General features: G+C 43.4%; 1 protein-coding gene across 1 annotated transcript; it reads left to right on the top strand.

Annotated features, from left to right (window-relative positions):
* The first annotated feature begins 1,031 nt into the window (after positions 1–1,031).
* On the top strand, positions 1,032–22,745 carry LOC134392370 (glycerol-3-phosphate dehydrogenase [NAD(+)], cytoplasmic-like). The gene is made up of 8 exons (XM_063116648.1): positions 1,032–1,130; positions 14,242–14,419; positions 14,967–15,107; positions 16,238–16,376; positions 17,912–18,024; positions 19,954–20,187; positions 21,625–21,731; positions 22,572–22,745. The coding sequence occupies exons 1-8, from the start codon at positions 1,090–1,092 to the stop codon at positions 22,666–22,668; spliced, it is 1,050 nt and encodes a 349-aa protein (XP_062972718.1). The 5' UTR covers positions 1,032–1,089; the 3' UTR covers positions 22,669–22,745.
* Positions 22,746–22,844: the final 99 nt, after the last annotated feature.

Genomic DNA, 22,844 nt, shown 5'->3' with positions numbered 1-22,844 from the left:
CCGCCTCCCCCCGCCCCCCAAAAATTGACAACCCCCAAACCTTTCACGATCTGTTTCCCAGTGTGGGATGGCGACAATGCAAATCATGCGCAAAGTGGTCCCTCTTTTTCAACACTCCCTGCAAATATGATCGGGTTTCCTGCCGGCTGTTGCCGCTGCTACCCTAGGGAGGCCTGGAAGCGGGGCGGACGGGCGAGGGGAACCAAACAAGCGTGTGGTGTGCTGCTCTGCAGAAAGCGGGAATTAGCCAAGAGAGAATGGCTTGTGGTTTTCTTCTTATTTTGCTGCAGCTGCATCTCACCGGCTTTTCCCTCCACCGAACTGCGTCTTCTCGGGCAAGCCGAGAACGCCTCCCCGCTGCTGGATGTTAATCGAATCCGCGCCTGGTGTGCTGAGTGGGCGCGTGGCGGGGTAGGGTGGGGGAGACCCGCAGTCACCCAGCCAAGGGAAAATAACAGTGATCCAGTGCCAGTGTGCTGCCGTGGCTAGAGTGTTGGACCGGGACTCAGGAGATCCGGATTCTAGTGCTCCCTTGGCCATGGAAGCTCACTGGGTGACCTAGGGCCAGTCGCTGACTCTCAGCCTAGCCTACCTCACAGGGCTGTTGTGAACGCAATAGCAGAATTAATTCATTAAAAAACAAAAATCGGGGGGTGGGTAGGTGTGGTTTCGGTTTTAGCAGACGTTTGGCTCCTGTTCTTTGCACCTGAGGTTTGGCTCTCGTCTCTTTCCATCCTCCCCCCGCGTCTCCCCACCCCAGCCCACCCCACCCTAACTCAAAAGGCCTCCTTGCCCCTTCGGTCCCCCGTCCTTCCTTCTTTCCTCTCCCCCCCCCCCCCCTCTCTCTGGGCTGAACGCGCTCTCCTTCTGCTTCTCATTGGCCTTTAGGGACTGGCTGCCACCCTCCCACCCCTCGGGCTGCACCACCGGAGACAGGCGGCGCTCGTACGCTGGGGAGTGTCGACCCGCTCCGCCAGCCTGCGGGACACTCCGAGCCGAGGAGGAGCGCCGCCCTCGCCGCCACCCAGCGACGCTGCTGCAGGGGGCATCTGCCACAGTCTCTGCAGTCGCGGATCGCGCGCAGCCGACATGCCGCCCCTGAAAGTCTGCATCATCGGATCCGGGAACTGGTGAGCAGCACTGGCCGAGCCGGGCGGGGAGGGGGGGGGCAGACGGGAGAGAGACCTGTGGAGACACTCCGAAGGGCCGTGGGGCGCCTCGTGCCTCTTCCCCCGAAGAGAAAAGGAGAAAGAGCGGGGCGGGCAGCGGGCAAGAGGGGCTATAATGCCGGGGGCCCTCTAAGGTGTTGGACTCTAAGTCCCATCGGCCCCAGCCAGCATGGCCAATGGTCCGGATTGCTGGTATAGCCTCATCTTCCCCCTCGGGCGAGGGGTGCGGGCGTTGTCCAGACCGATCCTTCCCCCAGCATTTTCCCAGTCTTCTCGTTCGTATCCGTCATCTCACACCTGAGCCTAAGAAAAAGCTGGGGGGAGGCTTCTTTCTCCCTCATTTTACAAAACAGTCTTCCCCAACCTGGAGCCCTCCATCAGGCCCAGCCAGCCGTAGGGTGGTGGTAGATTGAAGTGGGCATTGTTGTGAAGGCTTGATGAGAAATCAGCAAATGTGCCCCCTATGCAGCTTCCCCCAACGAGATCCCCCCCCCCCGATGGATTGGGCTTCAATCCGTCATGAGAATTGTAGTCCAAGGCATCTGGAGGGCACAAGGTTGGAGAAGTCTGGCTTAAAGGGTTCACACCAGCTGCCACAGGCAACTGGCATCCAAACTGTAATGTCTCCTGCCAAACTAGACCCAAACGGTTTGAATGGGACGGGGAGAAACATATTGCTTTCTGTTCTGGTTCGATGGTGCTGTAAATTCAGAGATAGCTTGGAAAAAAATGAAGGCAACTGAAACACAGTCTTACAGGATTTCTAAAAAAGAAGCAGGGAAGGGAACATAAAATAGAAGGGCTGTAATAAAAGACATCGTGAAACCTGATTTATGGAGTATCATGATAGACCTGAGGGTGTGATGATTTAAAGGGTATCCGTTATGTTCTATGGGGCTGAGATTTTCTGGCATGTGAAAATAATTACCTTCCCTAAACTAGTGCCCTCCAGATATTTTGGACTTCAACTCCCAGCATGGCCAATTGTCAGGGATGATGGAAGTTCTAGTCCCAAATATTTGGAGTGCACCAGGTTTGGGGAAGGCTGCTCTATAAAATAAGTTGACTTATAAACTTTTAACTTGATTTAAAAAGGCAGCAATGAAGAAACTTTTTGTGTAGAGATCCGCTCTTAATTCTGCCACAAAATTGGATCAGTAATTGGTTAAAGAGCAGGAAGCAAAGAGTAAAGAATAAATGGACGCTACTTGCAGTGGAGGCATGTAAGGATTTCAATTGGGACTGGTGCTTTTTAACTTGATCATAAATGATCTGGAGTTAGGCTGAACAGTGAGATTGACACCATATTATTCAAGGTGGTAAAAACAAAAAGGCCAGCAAAGAGGTTTCCAAACTAGTGAATGGACAATAAAATAGAAATAGAGTTCAACATTAATAGGGGTAAAGTGATGCACGTTGAGGCAAATAAATAAATAAATATCCTAACCTCACATATATGCTGATAGGGTCTGATCTTGTGGCAACTGATGAAAAAAGAGATCCTGGGGTAGTGGATAGCTCAGTTGATAAGTCGAGCCAGTGTGCAGCAAATGTGAAAAAGATGAATTCCTTTACGAAACCCTATAGTGTGACCACACTTTGAATACTGTGTACCGTTCCGGTCACTGCCTGTCAGAAAGGATATTGTAGAGCTGGAAAAGGTGCAAAAGGGGGCATGGATTACTAGTCACAATGGCTACATATAGTACCTCCAGGACCAGAGGCCACATGCCTCTCAGTACCCAGTTGCCCCGGGAATAACAGCCCATAGGCAATGTGATTGGCCACTGTGAGAAACCGGAAAGTGGATAAGATATAGGCCTTTGGTTGGAACCAACAAGGCTCCTCTTAGGTTCATTTAAACACTGCGATATATCAATCCTGCATTGAAACCAGGGTGAGGGTTTGAGAACTAAATCTTAATGAGTACAAATCTATAAATGTAGAGCCAGATGACTATCAAATGCTGTCTGGGTATAAGTAAGGGAAGAATTAATTAATGAATTAATTAGCCTCCCCCCCACCCTCTTACCACAAAACTTTTACATAAGGCCAACTGAAAGTCATTAGAATGAACTGAAACTGTTTCTAGGACCCAGGCCATAGCTAGACCTAAGGTTTATCCCAAGATCATCCTGGGTTCGTCCCTGCCTGAGTGCTGGATGCCCTGTGTGGCACTTAGATGAACAGGTTTGACCCCAGGACAATACTGGGATAAACCTTAGGTCTAGCTACGGCTCCATTGAAAAAGTGTTTATGCCCAGAACCTAACTATGGGTTGACGTTAGATTAGCTTTAGATACAACCCACTGTTTATACTAATCAGGCCGTTCTTTTTCCAGTCCTCCCTACCCTGTTCCTTTCAAGCATGTCACCTGTTTACATAAAGATTTGAGCTTATTTTGCATTCTTTCAAAGAGCAGTACATTCAAACACAGATCTCTATTATTTTAACATCCAGTTTGGGCACTCTCTTAGAGATCCACCTCAATGAAAAGAGCTTTCTTCTGTTTCGACAAGAACAACCTTGACTAAAAAACTGAGAAGAAAAAAACCCTCATACATCTACACAAATTCCATTATGGCCACACATCTCAGGGTGCTTTTCATGCAGTTTATAGAACTCTTTGATCTTGGAGATACTCCATAATCCAGGCCTGGGAATCTTTCTGAAAATTTATGTATTTGGCTGGGATTTTGAAGGGTGGGGTCAGAATTAAGCAGAAGGAAGGGAGATTTAATGTTTTTGTTTTTTATCTTGTTAACTACTATTTTTATGGCAGAGTGTAATGGACCCTCGGTGAATGGATACAAAGGTGCAAGTTAAAACACATTTGAGTAATTGAAGAAAAGAAAGGCTGAAAATGAGGGGCGGGATGATAGCCGGGGAGACGATAAGACCCCTGTTTATATCCAAAATGTGTAGCTCTTTAATGAATGGAAGAGCAGGAGAGAAAGAAATGGAGCAAAATAGTGAGGGGACACATGATGCAGCATGGGTGCACAGCACCCATGTCTCATTCAAGGAGCAAGCAGCCACTTTTTCATGTGACCATCTGACCATCTGCTGTGCCTTAATGCCACCCACAAAGACGTGCTCATCAGAAGGACAGGCAGGCTCCAACCCACAATATACTGAAGAGCCTATATGGACATTCTGTTCTCTTGCTTTCCCAGCTAGTGGTAGGCACACGGCTACAGTTTCTCAAGAGAACAGGCAGTTTTAGCTGAGAAGGAAGATGAGTAAGGAGGGACATGATAGAGGTGTACACAATTGTGCATCGTGTGGAAAAATTGGATAGGGGGATGCTTTTCTTGCTGTCTTTATTAACATTCTAGAATCTGGGATCCTCTGGTGAATCTGAGTGGTGGGAAATTCAGGGCAAACAAAAGGAAGGATTCCTTCAGGCAGCACATTTTTTGGGACGGCCCGGTGTTGTGAAGAGGAGCACTGTGTCGCACATCTGTCCCTGCTGCTGTCTTCCTTATCCCTGATGCTTCTGGGCCAGCTGTGCCACCGGTGCACATGTTGGAGTGGGGCCCAGAACATCGGGGATATGCTTAGTGCTTCTGTTTATAGCGCTGCAGTTTGAACATGCTTGTCGCCCTTGGTGCCTGTCCCCATCTGGTCTCTAGTAAGCTTTGGAGTTCACCAGGGAGTAGACTGCCAAAAAAAGAGGCCAAAGAAGGCACCAATGTGCAAGATATTTGCATATGTAAATATATGTGTATAAGTGCAAATAATCATAATTTAAATCAAAAGACACTTTTCTCACCATAATGGAGAAGACTGACTGGGTGATCTTTGCACCTGCTCAGCCTGCTCTTCAGGTGCTACCTGCCAATGGACAACTTCGATGCCCTTGCTCTCCCTCTTTGTGGATCTTTGTCTTTAAACCGGACTTGGACTGGGTACATTTTCAAAGAGAGGACTGTCTTCTGCCAGCTCTGCAAAACAGAGGACTGTCCTGTATAAAGTAAGACACCCTGCAGCCACCCTATGCTGACAGAAGGCGCCTTGTAGAAGACTCCATTGAACATGGTCCTTTTTTCCTTTTGCATGAATAAAGCAAGCCAGCGCTTCCCTCTGTGCAATAACTCCACAGACCCCTGTAAAGCAGATTATGCCCCCGTCTTTGCGAGGTGCCTTGCTCCCGCACTTGCGTTCCTTTCAGGCATCTGCACGGGAAGGAACACAAGTGCAAATTTTCCAGCTCTGGAAAAGTTTTTAAAAAAGAGGGGGAGAAGAACGGGGCTGTTCCTCCCCTTTTTTATTTTATTGTCTATCTGTACAACTGCGCAGATACAGATAATAAAAATTAAAAAATGGGGGAGGGAAAGAATGAGGCACCCAGAGGAGGACGTGAGGAGAGGGACTGGGCGAGCCACCTCTCCTCCCTCTGGCTGCCTGTTCCTCCCCACCCACCCCATTTCTTTTCATTTTATTATCTGTATCTGCGCAGCTGCGGAGATACAGATAATAAAAAATTTAAAAGGGGGAAGGAATGGCCCCATTCCACTTCTCCCCCCTTTTAATTTTTTTTTTACCTCTACAGAAGCGTGGGGGTGCCCATGGTGACTAATCGGGGCGGCATGGGCTCCCCTGTCAAAAAGGTCAGGGGTAAGTGTCTGACTTTTTTGGAGCGGCGTTTCCAGGGTTTGCCCCCGGATGGCTTCGCAGTGATGGCTGCGTCATGTAGATGACGTGCTGCTACTGCAAAGCCACCCTGGGGCAAAACCTTTGTGTGGACGTGCCCCTGGACAAAAAGTGACCCACCTCTGAAACAAGGCATTGTGGCCTGCCAGCATACTGGGGGAACTCCTTTTTTTTTGCATTTCCAGGCAGCTGGCAAAGACAGGAGGTTGAGCGAGCCCAGTGGTGCAGAACTTCTTTCAGCTGGAAAGACCAAACTCTATCAGGGGCTGCATTTTGGTGGTGGGCAGGGCCAAAGGCAAAAGGGGCGGGGCCCAAATACACAACATACCAGCATATTGAAGGTTAAAGCCCTCGCTGCCAGAAACTAAGCTTTAGGAGATGCGTTTCAACCTTTCAAAATAGGGGGGAAACAGCACAAAAATTATTGGTGGTCAGGGAAAAGGAGGTGCAGTCAGGGGCCTTCTGTGAAACTCTGGATTCCCGTAATGCTAGATTTGGCTCCTGGACCTCTGTAGCTGCTCTGGTTGAGCCCCTTGGGAGCTGCTACGCGTGTCTCGTGTGCAAGCCTTCTGCAAAGAAACAGCATCCCTCACCCACACATATTGAATAGGTGAGGTGGAGAAGTGTGTGCTTTCGAAAAGGGTAAACAACATGCAAAACCCTTTTAAACTTAAGAAGCAACTTTTCTTTTAAAGGTAAGCATAGCTGTGGGAAGAAAAGGAGCTTTGCTTATGTTCACTGCTTTGTTTGCTTGCTTGCTTTTAAAAGGTTGCATGAATGTTCACGCATTCCAGTGATAGGAGTGTTTGGTGTGGCGGAGTTGAGCATTTCCACCAGCCTCACTGCACATTGAAACCTAATAAAACTTGCTGCTTGAAGACCAGTGCTGGAAGGAGTAATGCCTGGTGGAGAAGGACAGAGTAATGTCAATACAACTTTGTGGGTCTTGAAGGAGGACTGGAAGTCTTTACCTCTCCTGACAAGGGGTTTGCCCCAGGGTGGATTCAGCGTGGCAGCAGGTCATCTATATGACGCAGCTGCCATCCCGAAGCCATCCAGAGGCAAAGCTAAACTACACTCCAAAAAAGTCGGGCACTTACCCTGACTTTTTTGGACACTGAGGTGTGCCATAGCCGATGGCGACCACTGATTGGTCTCCATTGGCTGGAGGAGGGCAGGTTCAGGCGCCGTGCATGCCTCTCTTCCTCCCTCTCTGGTTGCCCCATTCCTTCCCTTCCCTTTTTTATTTATTTTTATCAATAGATGTGATCCTTCACATCTATAGATAAAAAAAAGTGTGTGGGGGGGAGAGGAACAGGACAGCCAGAGGGGGAGGAAGAGAGGGACTCTTCCTCTGACCTCCCTCTTGCTGCCCCTTCCTCTCCCACCCATTTATTTTTTTATTTCTTATCTATAGATGCGATCCTTCGCATCTATAGATTGAAAAAAATGGGGGGGAGAGGAATGGGGCAGCGAGAGGGAGGAGAGCTGGTTCATGCCCCTGTCTTCCTCCCCCTCTTGCTGCCCCCTTCCGCCCCTTCCCAATGCTCGGTGGCAGCAACTCCACACTCACACTCTTTCTGGTGCAGATGCCAGGAAGGAGCATGAGTGCAGGAGCCCGAGGCCTCGCGGTGCCAAGGCACTGCTGTCAAGGCAGGGGCCAGGTGAGAGAAGACCCAGGTGAGAGCTGGGAGGAAGGCTGCCACAAGTGAGATATGTGGCTACCACAAGTATGGAGAACCCATATGGAATGGAGATCTCTTTATCTTCCTAGACCTAGGGATCTTGCTTATATTTCTGTGTCATGCTTTATTCCCTCTTCTGTTTGGTGTTCAGCCGTTGGATTAGATTAGTTTATTCGTACTGTGTTATTGGATATTGTATGCGTAGATTTGTCTATTGTGCCAACATTATTGCTTTTTGTAACTGTTTCTATTGTACTTTTGTTATTGTTATATTTGCTATTGTATTGTTATATTTATTGCTGTTACATTGTAAATTATATTTATTGCTGTTCATTTGTTATGTTGTGAGCTGCTTTGTGGGAAAGTGGCACACAAATAAATAAATAGGTGAAATGGGATGAGCAGAGAGAAGCAATTAATTTCCTTCCGAAATTTAAAAACGTAACTTTTTTCAAGGTGACAAAATGGCAGGAGGAAGGCAGTTGCACTATTTTGATCACTAATGCTACTTGCACACCCATATTCTTCACACACACACACACACACACACACACACACACACACACCACTCACAGTAGCAACTGTGGTGCTATCTCATGGAATAAACACATTTTCTCAGAAACAAAATATCATAGTTTCAGTGCTGAAAATGTGTGATATCTCTGTAACAGAAGAGCTACATTTAGAGAAAAAATGTCTGGAAGCCCTGTAAGAAAGAAGTAACAACTGTGGATTGTATTATTATGCTTGTACAAAATGATTGCTTTGCAAGCCTTTACAAAATTAGCAGTTTGACCTCAGAGACCCAAAGAATATATGATTTATGTGATGGCCTCAAGCTCAAGTCCCTCAGAGTATGGTAAGGAAGAGGGAAAGTTTTAGTTTCTGAAACTGTGGTACAGACAATGAAACTCCATGCTTATCTGCCATATCTTGCAGTCAGAGTCACGCTTTTTTAAGCAACCAAAATAGATGTTAAAGTTCAGTGTTCAGCAATCTTTTCAAAACCAGAACAAAACAAGACAACCTCTCACACAGAGACGTGAGTTTCTCAATAGCTGTTCTTAGTTGGAGGGTTTCCTTTTTCAGATCTTGTGGGCCTTATTTGTCCTAGTTCTTTCAGATTCAGAAACATTGTTGCTGGTCCAGTAACAGTTTCTTGTTACTAGCTGTTCAATTGAGAAAATAAGGGTACTTTTTTCCTTCTTTTTTTAGAAATGTGATAATCAGTTTGCTCAAACAGAGCTGTCTTATTACTGAACTCTGTAAGCCACTCTGAGAGCCTTTTTGGCTGAAAAGCAGGGTAAAAATGTTTTAGGTAAATAAATATGGGCCTGGTTTTAGGGCAGTTCAAGATCACACCTTAGGATGACCACTTATGCAGTGCATCACCCAAAAAAGGAAATGCATCACCCAAAAATGGCGCAAAAGAGAACATAGATTTGCATAAAATTTCCATATGCTCCAGTCCACCCCTGCTTTAATCAGTGTGGCTAAGTATATTAAAAAAATTCTGTTTAAAGACTCTTAAGGGGTAGCTTGTTTGTGTGAAGTGGTGTTGCACGTTGACCTTGTAGTGAAGGCTGGAGGATCTCTGCTATGTGGCCTAATCTGAAATATGAGCACATTTTCCCATTTATGTTGAAAAATTAAAATGAGCAGGTTCCATTGCTCTTTAAAAACAAAGATATAGAACTGAAATGCACAACTTTCCAGTGGATCTTTAAAAGGGCCTCTGGAAAACAAATGAGATAAAAGTGTTGTTTAGATTCAAATGGCCTTGCCTAGATTTGGATAACCTAACTTTCTGTTCCAAGGTTGGAACAGAAAATGCAGCACTAATTTCACAGTTGCAGCAAATTCTCCCCTCCCCCCATGATTGATTATGAAAAAGAAGAATTTGTTGCAATTGTGAGATTAGTGTTCTGCTTTATAGACTACACAACCTTGGAGCAGAGTTTCTTGATCAAGTGATAAATGATTGACTTGTAACTAGATCAACATTTGTTTGGAGAGCTCATTAATTATGTTTGAAGAGCTTGTTAATTATGAGATCTTTTACTACTGGAGGTTTTCTAACTTTCCAAGATGTCAATAAATAAACAATTTAAACCCAAATAGAACTCCCACATCTGAAATTGTTAAGTGACAAATGGAAGTTTCCCTTGACAATTATGCACATATTTAAAAACAGCTAATAAAAATAATTTATCCTATTCTTAGGGACTTTTTCAGATATTTAAGATGGAATCTGCTCCCAGTTTTCTAGAACGAAGGGCTTCTCTAAACAAATGATTTACAGTGTGCTTGTGACTGGCCAGTCATCATCATTATCACTATCATCATCATCATCATCATCATCTATTTATTTATTTGTTACCCGCCTCTCCCTCTGGATCAAGGCGGGGTACAACACAAGTGCAAATACCACAAAATATATATAATTAAAACATTCAAAACTAATACATCATTAAAAGAAGCACATTATTAAAAGTCATTCTAAAATGGAAGTTTGCGAATCTCTTTCATCATGAAACAGGACATCTCCTGTGGTTCTCTCTCCCACCACCACTTATTCTAATTTTAAAAGGTTGGACACAAGCTGGCATAAATCCTTTTTGGTGTGAAATTGGCAGTGTGTAAAGCTGGCATTCTGCTATGAACTTGTTGAGAAAAGACTTTCCCTGCTATCGAAGGGAGAAAAGGTTAAAATGCCTCCCTGCAACAAAGGGAGACAGATCTGATCCCCCACCCCACCAATAGCATGCCTTTAAATTCAGTGAAGCTTACTCCCAAGTAAGTGTGCCACAGGGATGTAGAAAGTTCTATAAAACCACAAAAACAAGACCCTTCATTTATGCTAGGTTTAAATCCAATGTGATTCTTTGTAATTTTTTCTTCTTTCTGTTGGTTTGTGCTAGTAGTTCCTCATGTGTCTACTCGTAAGTAAGTCCCATTGTGTTAAATGGAGCGTATTCCCAAGTAAGTGTTCCAATGATTGCAGACTTACAGCAGACAAAAACAAGACTCCCCTGTCACATCTTTGCACACATGCCAGGGAGGGAGGGAGGTGCTCCCTCAGTTCAAGCATGTCTACCATTTAAAAGAGCCCTAGGAAACAGCAGGATCTTCAGCCTTGTCACGCCTCTCCTCCTGTGTAATGCAGCTCATATCAATAGTGCCAAAGAACCAGGAAGCACAACAGCCCCGGGTTAGCAACGTGATTTCCCTTAATACAGAGACGCTGTAAGTCCTATTGGACTTAATAGGACTTACATTTTAAGTCAGCCTACCAGAAAACATCTTCATAGAGTGTAGAAGAAGGTGAACACCTCAGGAACTAGTATGCTGATGAGGACACAAATGATTTCCTTGTAAACTGGTATATAAGATTTGTTACACACACAAACACACACACAAAGCACATTCCCCCAAATGCTGGGAGGATCAGGCAAATCACGTCTGCATTGGTGTGTACAAATGCCCAACACACCTGCAATGTCATCTTGATCTTTGGTTAATGTGTAATAAAGATGACGTTGATTTCATGCCGCTTTGTTGTGTTTTACCATGTTAGTTTTGCTACTGCTTTACTTGTATTGCTTGTTTTTGTATTACAAAATTCTTAATTACAAAGAAATAAGAAAAGCAAACAATACTGAAAAGTACAATAACACACCACACATTGAAAAAGGTATATTTCTATTGATTGTATTTTATTTTTATGTGTTGTAAAGATACCCTGGAAAAAAGTTTTGGGTTTTTTGGGAAGGTGGGATACATACATACAAAACAGACATTTGCCAATGATACCACAAAATAGTTTGTGTGAGGAAAGCCATGTCGTTTGGCTAGCCTATGACCCAATTTCAGTTTAGACAGCACTTAGGAGTCACTGCTTGGAGATGGTATACTTAATGAAAAAGTCTGAGGTCAAAAGTGTTGCAATCAAATCCTACAAACCTATAGCTACAAGGCAAGCCCCAGAAATGTAAGTTAAAATATTAAGTAGCAATGCTTCCTCTATCATTTCTTCAGGAAAGTTTTTCATTCATTCCTTTTTGTTATAGTTACAAATAGGCAAAATGAGAAGAAAATGGATGTCTAGCAGACGAGCCCTTAAGTCTTAACATCCAAATTCGTGAACACCGTGCAAAAACTTACAGAAATGCAAATTAAATGTATGCACAGTCTGTCTTCTTTTCATAGAATCATAGAATAGGCTAGCAGAGTTGGAAGGGGCCTACAAGGCCATCGAATCCAACCCCCTGCTCAGTGCAGGAATCCACCCTAAAGCATCCCTGACAGATGCTTGTCCAGGTGCCTCTTGAATGCCTCTAGTGTGGGAGAGCCCCCAACCTCCCTAGGTAACTGATTCCATTGTCGTACTGCTCTAACAGTCAGGAAGTTTTTCCTGATGTCCAGCTGGAATCTGGCTTCCTATAACTTGAGCCCGTTATTCCGTGTCCTGCACTCTGGGAGGATCGAGAAGAGATCCTGGCCCTCCTCTGTGTGACAACCTTTTAAGTATTTGAAGAGTGCTATCATGTCTCCCCTCAATCTTCTCTTCTCCAGGCTAAACATGCCCAGTTCTTTCAGTCTCTCTTCATAGGGCTTTGTTTCCAGACCCCTGATCATCCTGGTTGCCCTCCTCTGAACACGCTCCAGTTTGTCTGTGTCCTTCTTGAATTGCGGAGCCCAGAACTGGATGCAATACTCTAGATGAGGCCTAACCAGGGCCAAATAGAGAGGAACCAGTACCTCACGTGATTTGGAAGCTATACTTCTATTAATGCAGCCCAAAATAGCATTGGCTTTTCTTGCAGCCATATCGCACTGTTGGCTCATATTCAGCTTGCAATCTACAACAATTCCAAGATCCTTCTTGTTTGTAGTATTGCTGAGCCAAGTATCCCCCATCTTGTAACTGTGCATTTGGTTTCTATTTCCTAAATGTAGAACTTGGCATTTATCCTTATTAAATTTTATTCTGTTTTTTTCAGCCCAGCACTCCAGCCTATCAAGATCACTTTGAAGTTTGTTTCTGTCTTCCAGGGTATTAGTTATCCCACCCAATTTTGTGTCATCTGCAAATTTGATCAGCGTTCCCTGCACCTCCTCGTCCAAATCATTAATAAAAATGTTGAAGAGCACTGGGCCCAGGACTGAGCCCTGCGGTACCCCACTCGTTGCCTCTCCCCAGTTTGAGAAGGTTCCATTGATAAGTTCTCTTTGAGTCCGATTCTGTAGCCAACTGTGAATCCACCGAATAGTTGTTTCATCTAGCCCACTTTTAGCTAGTTTGTTAATCAGAATGTCATGTGGTACTTTGTCAAAAGCTTTGCTGAAGTCAAGATATATGACGTCCGCAGCATTCCCACAGTCCACAAGGGAGGTTATCCTATCAAAAAATGAGATCAAATTAGTCTGACAGGATTTGTTCCTGACAAATCCATGTTGGCTTCTAGTAATCACTGCATTGATTTCAAGGTGTTTACAGATTGACTTCTTTATAATCTGCTCCAGAATTTTCCCAGGGATGGATGTCAGACTGACTGGTCTGTAGTTCCCAGGTTCCTCCTTTTTGCCCTTTTTGAAGATAGGGACAACGTTAGCCCTCCTTCAGTCATCTGGCACCTCACCCGTCTTCCATGATTTTGCAGAGATAATAGACAAAGGTTCTGAGAGTTCTTCCGCTAGCTCCTTAATTGACTTTACAAAGTCTATGTTTAAATTGCCAAATTACTCAGCAAAATACCTGGAAGTTAAGACCCACCTGTTGCCTGTTTGCCTATTCAGTGATTGGGTTCACACATCATGATAAGCCCTGTGTATCAGAACTTTTTGGTACAGGTGGGCTGGGGCTTGTCTAGACAATAGGTTTCCCCCAGGGAGGATTTGCAGTAGTGGCATGCCATCTATACGACACAGCCGCCATTGCGAATTCATCAAGGGGCAAACCCCAGAAACTCCGCTGAAAAAAAATTGGGCACTTACCCTGATTTTTTTGTCTGCGGAGGCATGTTACAAGTGATGGCACCCCCTGATTGGTTGCCATCGGCTGGACAGGGAAGGTGGTGGACCTCCAGGAGCTCAGGAGAGCCCATGGTAAATTAAAAAAAAAAGGGAGAAGGAGAGGAACGGGGCCTGTTCCTCACCCCAATTTATCTGTATCTGTGAAGCTGCACAGATACAGATAACAACAATAACAGGGGGAGGAGAAGAATGGGACCCATTCCTCCTCATTTTTTTATCTGTATCTGTGAAGCTGTGCAGATACAGATAATAAAAAATCAGGGGGGGGGGAGGAACGGGCAGCCAGAGGGAGGTCAGAGAGAGGAGAGGTGGTTTGGGTGCCCTGCATCCCTCTCCTTGTCCTCCTCTGGCTGCCTCATTCCTCCCCAATCCCTCCCGGTGCTCAGCACAACAGTAGCTGCAGCAGAAAGTCCGCACTTGCATTCCTTCCCATGCAGATACTGTCAAGACGGGGTCCAGGGAAGGGAGAAAGGGTGGATTACCAACTGCTTTTTTTTTAAAAAAAACAACAACACCCAGCTTGGCCTGCTATTATTCACTAAAGAGCAAGATGGCATGAACTCCTAATCAGAGTTCATGGACGCTATGAGAAAAAATATGTTATATGGATGGCTGCGCTACAGATGGTGCAAGGAGAGGGAGGTAATGTGAATAGCCCTGTCTTAAATTATTTCCCCTTTGTCATTTTTTCAAGGGGATCTGCCATTGCAAAAATCGTAGGCCAAAATGCCCATAAATCCAACAGATTTGATCCGTCTGTAAAGATATGGGTATTTGAAGAGTTAATCAATGGGCGGAAACTCACAGAGATAATTAACCAAGATCATGAAAATGTGAAGTACCTCCCAGGGCATAAGCTACCTCCAAATGTGGTAAGTGAAATAAAGCCACTTTAAGTATGCTCTCATTTTTAAATACGTCATGCTGGGGCCATTTTGAAGTGTCGTTCTAAGTAACGGAGGCAATGACCCAGGTTGAACAATTGCCTAGATAACTTCGGTTAGAACAAGCTACAGTTACCCCAGTTCATACATGACACAGAACTGGAGTTTTTTAAAAATTCGAAACTGAAAGAAGTAGCTTTTCACTCTCTCCTCTTGTGTGTGAAGGAGGAGAGGGAGGACGTGAGACCAAGGCTAAAGTACAGTACTGCTTTATGGCAGTATTGAAGTACACTGATAACCGTTGGGGCATAAGGTGCACTACAGCTCATTCCCAATCACCACTGTTTAGATCAGGGGTGCACAATGCAGCAGGTGCTAAAAACAAACAAACAAACAAACCCTGGCATCACAACAAGATCTGAAAATATCACGAAAATAAAACTCCTTTAAAACACAGCAGATGTCAGTAGGGTAGAGCAGTCCACATTTGTTATTCAATAGGAGAATGTGGTAACTGTCTTCGTTTTTGTTTCAGGTTGCTGTACCAGATGTAGCAGCAGCAGCAGATGGGGCGGATATTCTCATATTTGTTATACCTCATCAGTTCATACCTAAAACCTGTGAACAGCTTATTGGCCATGTTAAAGCAGGAGCCATTGGAATTTCACTAATCAAGGTAATTCATGGCCTTTTTTCAAGGGCAACGGTGGAACAGTCACAAAAGTCCATGGTCATGATTGCACATAGGATTGCCAACTCTTTTATTAGCCCTGCTCTTGTGCCCTTCACAGCAACAAATCTTTAGCAGGTGAAGCTTCTCCTATTAGTTTATGTCTATAACAAGAAAAGCATCAGCGGCTATATTTCTGTGTGTTGGGCTGTCAAAGGCAGAGGAGCAGGGCTATTTTAAAAGTTGGCTGGCCTAACTGCATAACACAATATCTAGAATGTGATTTGGTGCCATGCAACATCCTGAGATTTTAATTGAACATTTTTATAAACAACAACATGTTTCCATTCCCCCACCCCCTTTGTAGAGAAAATCTTGTGGCGAACCAGAATGGTTATCTTATTCCGCCATGTGAATCCTATAGGAGAAATCTGTTCTTCTGCTCTTTTCCATGTCACCCCTCGAAATTCTTCTGTGGCCTCCATTTGTTTAGCCCTGTTCTAGTTTTACACAGGCATCAGACCTAACACACACAGGCTATGTTGACCAGTGGAATATCAATGGTTAGTTATACGTACACATGAGAGAAAGTACAACTTTTTGTTAAATTGGCAATGTGGCCTCCAGATGTACACTCATCCCCACTCCTGGTTTAACAGTTCAGAAATCAGAAATGATTGGAGTAAACTTTTTTAAGTCAGAGAACATGGCATGTACCTCATCCATAGGTCTCAGTCTTTTCTGATGGCTGACAGTTCCTGCCCATTCTCTAAACATATGTAACATTTCTCCTTTCCATTGGCATCTTTCACCTTAGTCTGCAGAAACATAATCATCCAAAAATGTTTACATTAATGGCATATAGAAGATGTTATGATGATATACGGGCACTGGGTGAAATAGGTGTCCAATTTATTAGATATATAGAGATGGAATATTCCTTCGTAAAAAAATAACCAAGGCTTATGAATCTGTTTGGTACTAATAGCTCCTTAGGCAAAATTTTCCACTGACTCAAATGTCATAGAGTATGACAGGATCTGACCTATGGTTCACTACTGAAGCACAAGCAACATTGTTTATAAAACCTTTTTTAAACAAACCTTTCCTTTGATCCCTGTCTTTCTGTTAACTAGGGTATAGATGAAGGCCCAGAAGGACTGAAACTCATATCGGACATCATTCGAGAGAAACTGAATATAGAAGTCAGCGTGCTCATGGGAGCCAACATCGCTAACGAAGTGGCAAATGAAATGTTCTGTGAAACTACTATTGGTAATTGATGAATGGCCATAATTTTTTTTAAAAAAACAGCTCTTCATACTGGTGAGATCAGTCCACACACACTTGGGATGAATTCAGACAGCTTTCCTCCATCATCTAGTAACTTAGATGAATATCTGTGGATTTCCATCTGCAATGAGAATTCAAAACATCTTCTTAGGGAGCAATCCTATGCAAGTTTAGGCAGACAAAAGTCCTACACCTCCCAGTATTCCTCAGCCAGCATTAATTATTGTTACCTATTCTGAATAGCGTATAAGTACCAAAAGGGTGTAATATAAATTATAAGCCATTATAAAAACTAAAGACAACACAGCTGAAAAAATAAATAAACCATAAGCAGCTATGTTTTGGCAGATCACTCAAAAGCCAGCAGTGATGGCCTTCTGATGATTCCACAATCCACCGGCATGAGACCCCTCAAAGCAGGGCCAGCATCAAGGGGTGGGGGAGCATGGTTGGGCACCTGTGGAGGACCTACAACCCAGTAGTAGCCCACTGACCAAAGCCCTCTTGAGTTTCTCCTCCTTTTCACCTTTGCAATCTGCATGTTCACCTGCCTCTTGCTCTGGCCCAGACAATGGTGGTGAGAGGGAGGATCAGTAGATGCCTCTGCTTTCTTGCTCCCTGGATCTCTGCCCATCAAGAAAACAAGCAGTAGAAATGATGACCAAGGGGATGAGGAGCAAGAGCAGCTGGTGACCATGGCGGTGAGAAAGTAGACTCACTGAGGGAGGGGCCCCACGGAAGGGGTCCTGCCCAAGGGCCCTCCAAAACCTGAAGCTGGCACAGCTACAGAGCAAACCAATGCCAATCCCACTTTTAAACAAAAGTTAAATAAGAAGATGCTCCCGTTAAACTACCAAATACTTTGAATAGGGCTAATTAGATGTTTAGCAAGGAGGGACAATTGGGGTGGGGAGCAACTAAAGAAGTCCCGCCTTGCTCCTGGCTGCCACACCTAATGGGATTAGGTGGACTGGGGCAACCATCTGTGTGCAGCAGCCTCAGATGGCAAAGGAAGCCTATGAGCGACACATACGCCTCGTTGTTTTAACTGTAAGTACATGCTAAGATACTTTTGAAAGCCCATAAGCAATATTTTGGCTTCCGTAACTATAAGTTTCTGGAGCCGATGGAAATTAACAATTCCTAATTTCATATTGCCAAGTCCAACATTACACCTCCATCCTCACTAGATCCTTGCTTTCTCATTCCATAATGACGGTTTCCAGTCTTACTTTTGTTGCACACCTCTCTCCAGAATGATCCATGCACGTGTTGTATAGGAAGGGTTACAGATCTTGTCTGTTTCATTGCCTTCCAACCAACGTTGACAATTTTGTTGAATACACATCTTCCCTGTGAAACAGTTGTACATGCAACCCTTTCTGCATAATGTTTGTGTTCATTTGGCAAATAGCTGCAGGCAGTATAATAGGAAATTATATTGGAAGCGACTCCATCTGATGAAATACTTTTTAAAAATGTCACTGAATCCTAATCGACTGTGCTTCTTTCCATAGGTTGTAAAAATGCTAGCAATGGGAAGATCTTTAAAGAATTGTTGCAAACTCCAAATTTCAGAATTACTGTGGTGGATGACTGTGACACCGTGGAGCTCTGTGGAGCCTTAAAAGTTAGTAATGCCAAATCAGCTATCATAAGACCAATTGAAAATTTGCAGTCTTTGAGGACACCTTAGCTGTTAAAATGTTGCACAAAATGCTTAGGCATTCATTAGCTTTGACTTGGCTTTATAATCTGTAAAATGGGCAAGCTGTATTTCTTCACATTCCAGCAGTTAGATGAATAAAAACTGGCTTTGAGGGACCACTGAGTTCAGTTGGCCAGTTGCTCTCTTAAAAAGAGACCACCTGGAATCAAATGTTTATGATGTTGCCATTACAAGGATTCTTTTTCACCATTGTACTCCTTTTGGCGTATTACTCTCAGGTAGACTTTTCCTGGCTTTGGTGTAAGCAGTGTCATAAGAGGTCCTATGTTTAAAAGAAATGACATGTTTTCACATGTGAGGCTTAAATTAGGCTTAACTTGCACTGGGCACCTTTAGACCACTTCCTGGACAGAGCACACAGTCCATTCAGTAATGGACTCACTAAGGCTGGAGGCAGAGGATACTTCTTTAAGGGGACTGAATATGATACAGTAGGACTAGCATTGCCCTCCCCTCCCCCCACCATAATTTTGTGTGAAATAGATTTTGCAGATTCTGATAACAAAAGAGGAAAAAAGTGTCCATACCATGGGCAAAAATAGCACTATCATACACAGGAAGCTGCTTATATCAGGTCAGGCTATTTGTCCATCAGCTCAGGATTCTCTACTCTGAATGAAAGAGGCAATTTAGAGCTTTCCTACACTAAACTGCTAATCTGCTGCATCTACTTTCAGTTTGTCGCAGAACTGAGATCTGCATTTCAAGAGGAGTGCTTCTTTTCCTGCTTTTCTGCTACATAACCTCTAGGTGGCACTGCGGTATAGTGGAATAGTGAAAATACATAAGTGAAAAAGCATTTCCTTTTGCTTTTACAATTAAGTATCACAACTTCCCTGCTTTAAAAAAGTAGCTAAAGTGATCTTTAGACACAGAAGCAAAATTAGAGGGTCACAATGTTATTTAAAGAACCTATAAACAGTCGTGAGTAGGATATAGTGAGTGCACAATAAATGTCTCATGTACAAAAGCCCTTACACCATCTGCTATCCAAAGCTTCTAACTGGAGATGCTGAGAATTGAAGCTGAGACCTTCTGCCTGCAAAGATTAGCCCCTGTGATTGCAGTGACTCTTTGGGGAATGGCTGTAATTACAAACATCACTTGTTGTGCATCTCTGTTATAATACTAGATCACATGTAACAGATGGCATGTCTCTATGCCAGCCTTTCCCAAACTGGTGCCTTCAGATGTTTTGGATTTCAACTCCCCTCAGCCCCAGACAGCATGGCCAATGCTCAGGAAAGTTGGGAGATGTAGTGTTACAAAATATCTGGAGGGCACCGGGTTGAGAAGGCTGTTTTAGGCAACTGTATAGTTGGGGAATTGGAGAAATGTAGTTGTTAGGATGCAATGTATGAACAGCACCTTTTGCTAAATATTCCAAGGTGATCTTATTGGAATATTAGCAAGATGTAGGGACAGCCATCAACTTGGATGGCTTTAAAAGGGGATTAGACAAATTAATGGAGGTTAACACTATCAACGGCCACTAGTCATAATGGCTATATACTAGCTCCAGTATCAGAGACAGTATGCTTACATATACCAGCTCCTGGGGAACATGGGCGGGAGGGTGCTGTTGCACTCATGTCCAACTTGTGAGTTTCCCATAGTCAGCTTGTTAGCTACTGTGGGAAGAGGATATCGGACTAGATGGACCCTTGGTCTGATCCAGCAGGGCACTTCTTATGTTTTTATTAGTTACCTCTGCATTCTGACATCACTAATTGCTTACAATCAGCACAGGCTACCACTGATGCCTTTCTCTCATGTGACAGAAAGCTTCTTTCTTTTTCTCTTTCATTTTCCCTGTCCAATTGGATCCAGAACATCGTGGCAGTTGGGGCTGGCTTTTGTGATGGTCTGGGGTTCGGTGATAATACCAAGGCCGCTGTGATTCGCCTGGGCCTGATGGAAATGGTTTCTTTTGCAAAACTCTTCTGCAAGAGCAATGTAAGCATCAGTATATTTCTGGAAAGTTGTGGTGTTGCTGATCTGATCACCACATGCTATGGCGGACGTAACAGGAAGGTGGCCGAAGCTTTTGCACATGGCGGAAAGGTAAGACCATATTTCTTTTAGAGTCTCTAGTCCTTGCAATGATTAAACAGTCTGCAATGAGGAAAGGGGTGATTTTAAGATCTCTGTGACAAAAACTCTCTGCATTTGCTTATTTATGCCTCTGAAAACCAGATGCTGGGGAACACAAGCAGAAGGGTGAACTTATGTCCTACTTGTGAGCTTCCCACAGGCAACTGCTTGGCCATAGAAAGAACAGAATACTGAACTAGGCAGCCCTTTGATCTGATCCAGCACATCTCATCTTAAGACTGATGAAGAACCATACCTAGTAACGTAATTTGGGAATAAATTTGTGATGTGATAGAATGAAGTGATGTGATAATTAGTAGTGTTCATCACTCCTTGGTAAGAGCCAGTGTGGTGTCATGGTTACACCATGAGGTTAGGTTTTTAAAATAATTCACGGTGTGGAAAAATGTACAGAGGAGCATCCATTGAACTCAATGGGACACTCTTCTGAGCAGACATGTACAAGATTTGCTGTTAGAATTTTATGCTGACCACATACAAATCTTTAATGAAGTATGAGCTACCTGCTGTTGGGCTAAAGCAGTAGTCTTCAATGGTCTTGTCATGCCTGAGACCCACCGTTATCTCAAGCAGGCATTTTGGACCCTGCTTCTCAGTTGTTTACCTTATATTTGTATGGGGATAGGGCTACTGGTACAACCTCTTTTAGGTCAATCTGAAACCAAATAGTGAGCCTGGCCACAGCACCTGAAGACTAATGGCTGAAGGAAGACTATATATGTTGCTACATGCATAATTAGGAAGCCTATGTTTTTTGGTTAATAACAATCATAGGGTTAGGGGTCTGATTTTCATTGGGACTACAGTTGGCAGGATGACTCTTTGATCCACCAATATGTTCTGATACAAATTGCCCTTCCATGGCAATTGCCCTTCCAGGCTACTATTAGCTCCAGGAAAAAAACTCCCATTGGTGCCAATAAAAATCCCTCCCCTCCCCTCCTGTATCTGCTCTTAATTTAAAAACAAAACTCTGATGGGTTTTCTAAAGACACATGTAACATTACATGTGGTCTGGTTCTAAATTATACCACTGAGATACATGTCATAATTTTAACACCTGTGAAAATCAGTTTTTTAATAAATTCACTGGGAATTGCTAAGATTGGAGTCTGTTCAGAATTCCTTCTCATTTATTTCCATCCTTTCCAAGTGAGAGCAAAAGGCAGGAAGAGGGTGCTGTTTAGTCACTGGAGTTCTGATTAGCACTTTCACATTGCTTATTTGGTTTGATATAGAGATTAGTGATACATTTTCCTTTTAATCTAAAGCAAATGGTGAATATCTTGTATTTTTATGAATTGTTGTAAATTGCCCAGAGAGCTTCAGCTATGGGGTGATATAGATTATGATTATAACTATTAATATTTATTTTGTTTATTCAAGACAATTGAACAGCTGGAAAAAGAAATGTTGAATGGACAAAAGCTACAAGGACCTCAAACATCAGCTGAAGTCTACAAAATCCTGAAGCAGAAGAAAATGGTTGACAAGTGAGTATCTTGATATTCTAGGTACCAAACACACACCCTGAGCAGTCAGACCCCTCACCCTATGTCTGCACTTGACTGGCTTCGCAGAACATGGAAAACTCTGGGTGCTTCCATAGCGGTTCATCATAAAATGAAATATTAGCTACTGATACTGATTTTACAATGAAATATTTCTTTAAATTTGTTTTATTGGGAACTTTGGTTGCAAATGAGGTTCTTTTATTGCCCACTGGGTGAAAGGGTATAACCAGAGATGCCCCAAGGTTATTTACATGTACAATATATTTGAAAGATTTGTTTAAATAATAACAAGTAAATGGGGAATCAGGCCTGCGAGTGAAAATAATTTTAAGACAAGCTGGTCAGTGGTAGTCACTTACTAGTAGAAATCTCTGAAGGCTCCACAGCCTTAAGTTCAGGCTGAGGACTGGATTGTATCAATAGCTTCCCTCCTCCACCTACATTTAAATTGTTGGCTGGTGAGGGGAAATGCTGCACTTGTAGGAATAAAACTTATCTAGGTATTTGTTGTGGTTCTATTGGCCAGTTCTACCATGCATTTTTTTTAACTCACAGGCACTTATCAATGTTGAATCAAGTAGAAAATTTACTACAATAAGTTAATCTAATTTAAGTTAGTATAATACTGTTTATCATAGCATACAGGAAAGAAAAAAATAACAGAACGCCATGCATCAAATGTCTTCTGAAAAGTCAATTAAAATATACCTTGACACTGTAGTGTAGGTGCTGGTTATTGTACAGGTATAATGGTTATTACAGAATTTCAATAGGCTATAGGTATTTTGACTGAATGTTTAACAACTGCATTTATCCTAGGTTTCCATTATTTGTGAATGTCTACCTGATCTGCTATGAAGGAAAGTCTGTCAAAGAGTTCATCACTTGCCTGCAGAATCATCCAGAACATATGTAAGATGGTTGTAGCTTACCAATTAGGTATCCCTCTGCTCAAGGATTCTGTCAACATCATTACAAGGAATAAAAAACAAGAAAAAGCAAGATAATTTGTATCCATTTGTAACAGACTGCAAGCTTAACAGAAAACGCTATATACTTGGGTAACTGTCTCCAATTCTAAGTTAGACTTAG

Source organism: Elgaria multicarinata, chromosome 2 (genome assembly GCF_023053635.1).
Source record: "Elgaria multicarinata webbii isolate HBS135686 ecotype San Diego chromosome 2, rElgMul1.1.pri, whole genome shotgun sequence".
NCBI classification, from domain to species: domain Eukaryota; kingdom Metazoa; phylum Chordata; class Lepidosauria; order Squamata; family Anguidae; genus Elgaria; species Elgaria multicarinata.
The sequence above is the reverse complement of the archived record's forward strand: the minus strand, read 5'-3'. Positions and strand labels throughout refer to the sequence as shown.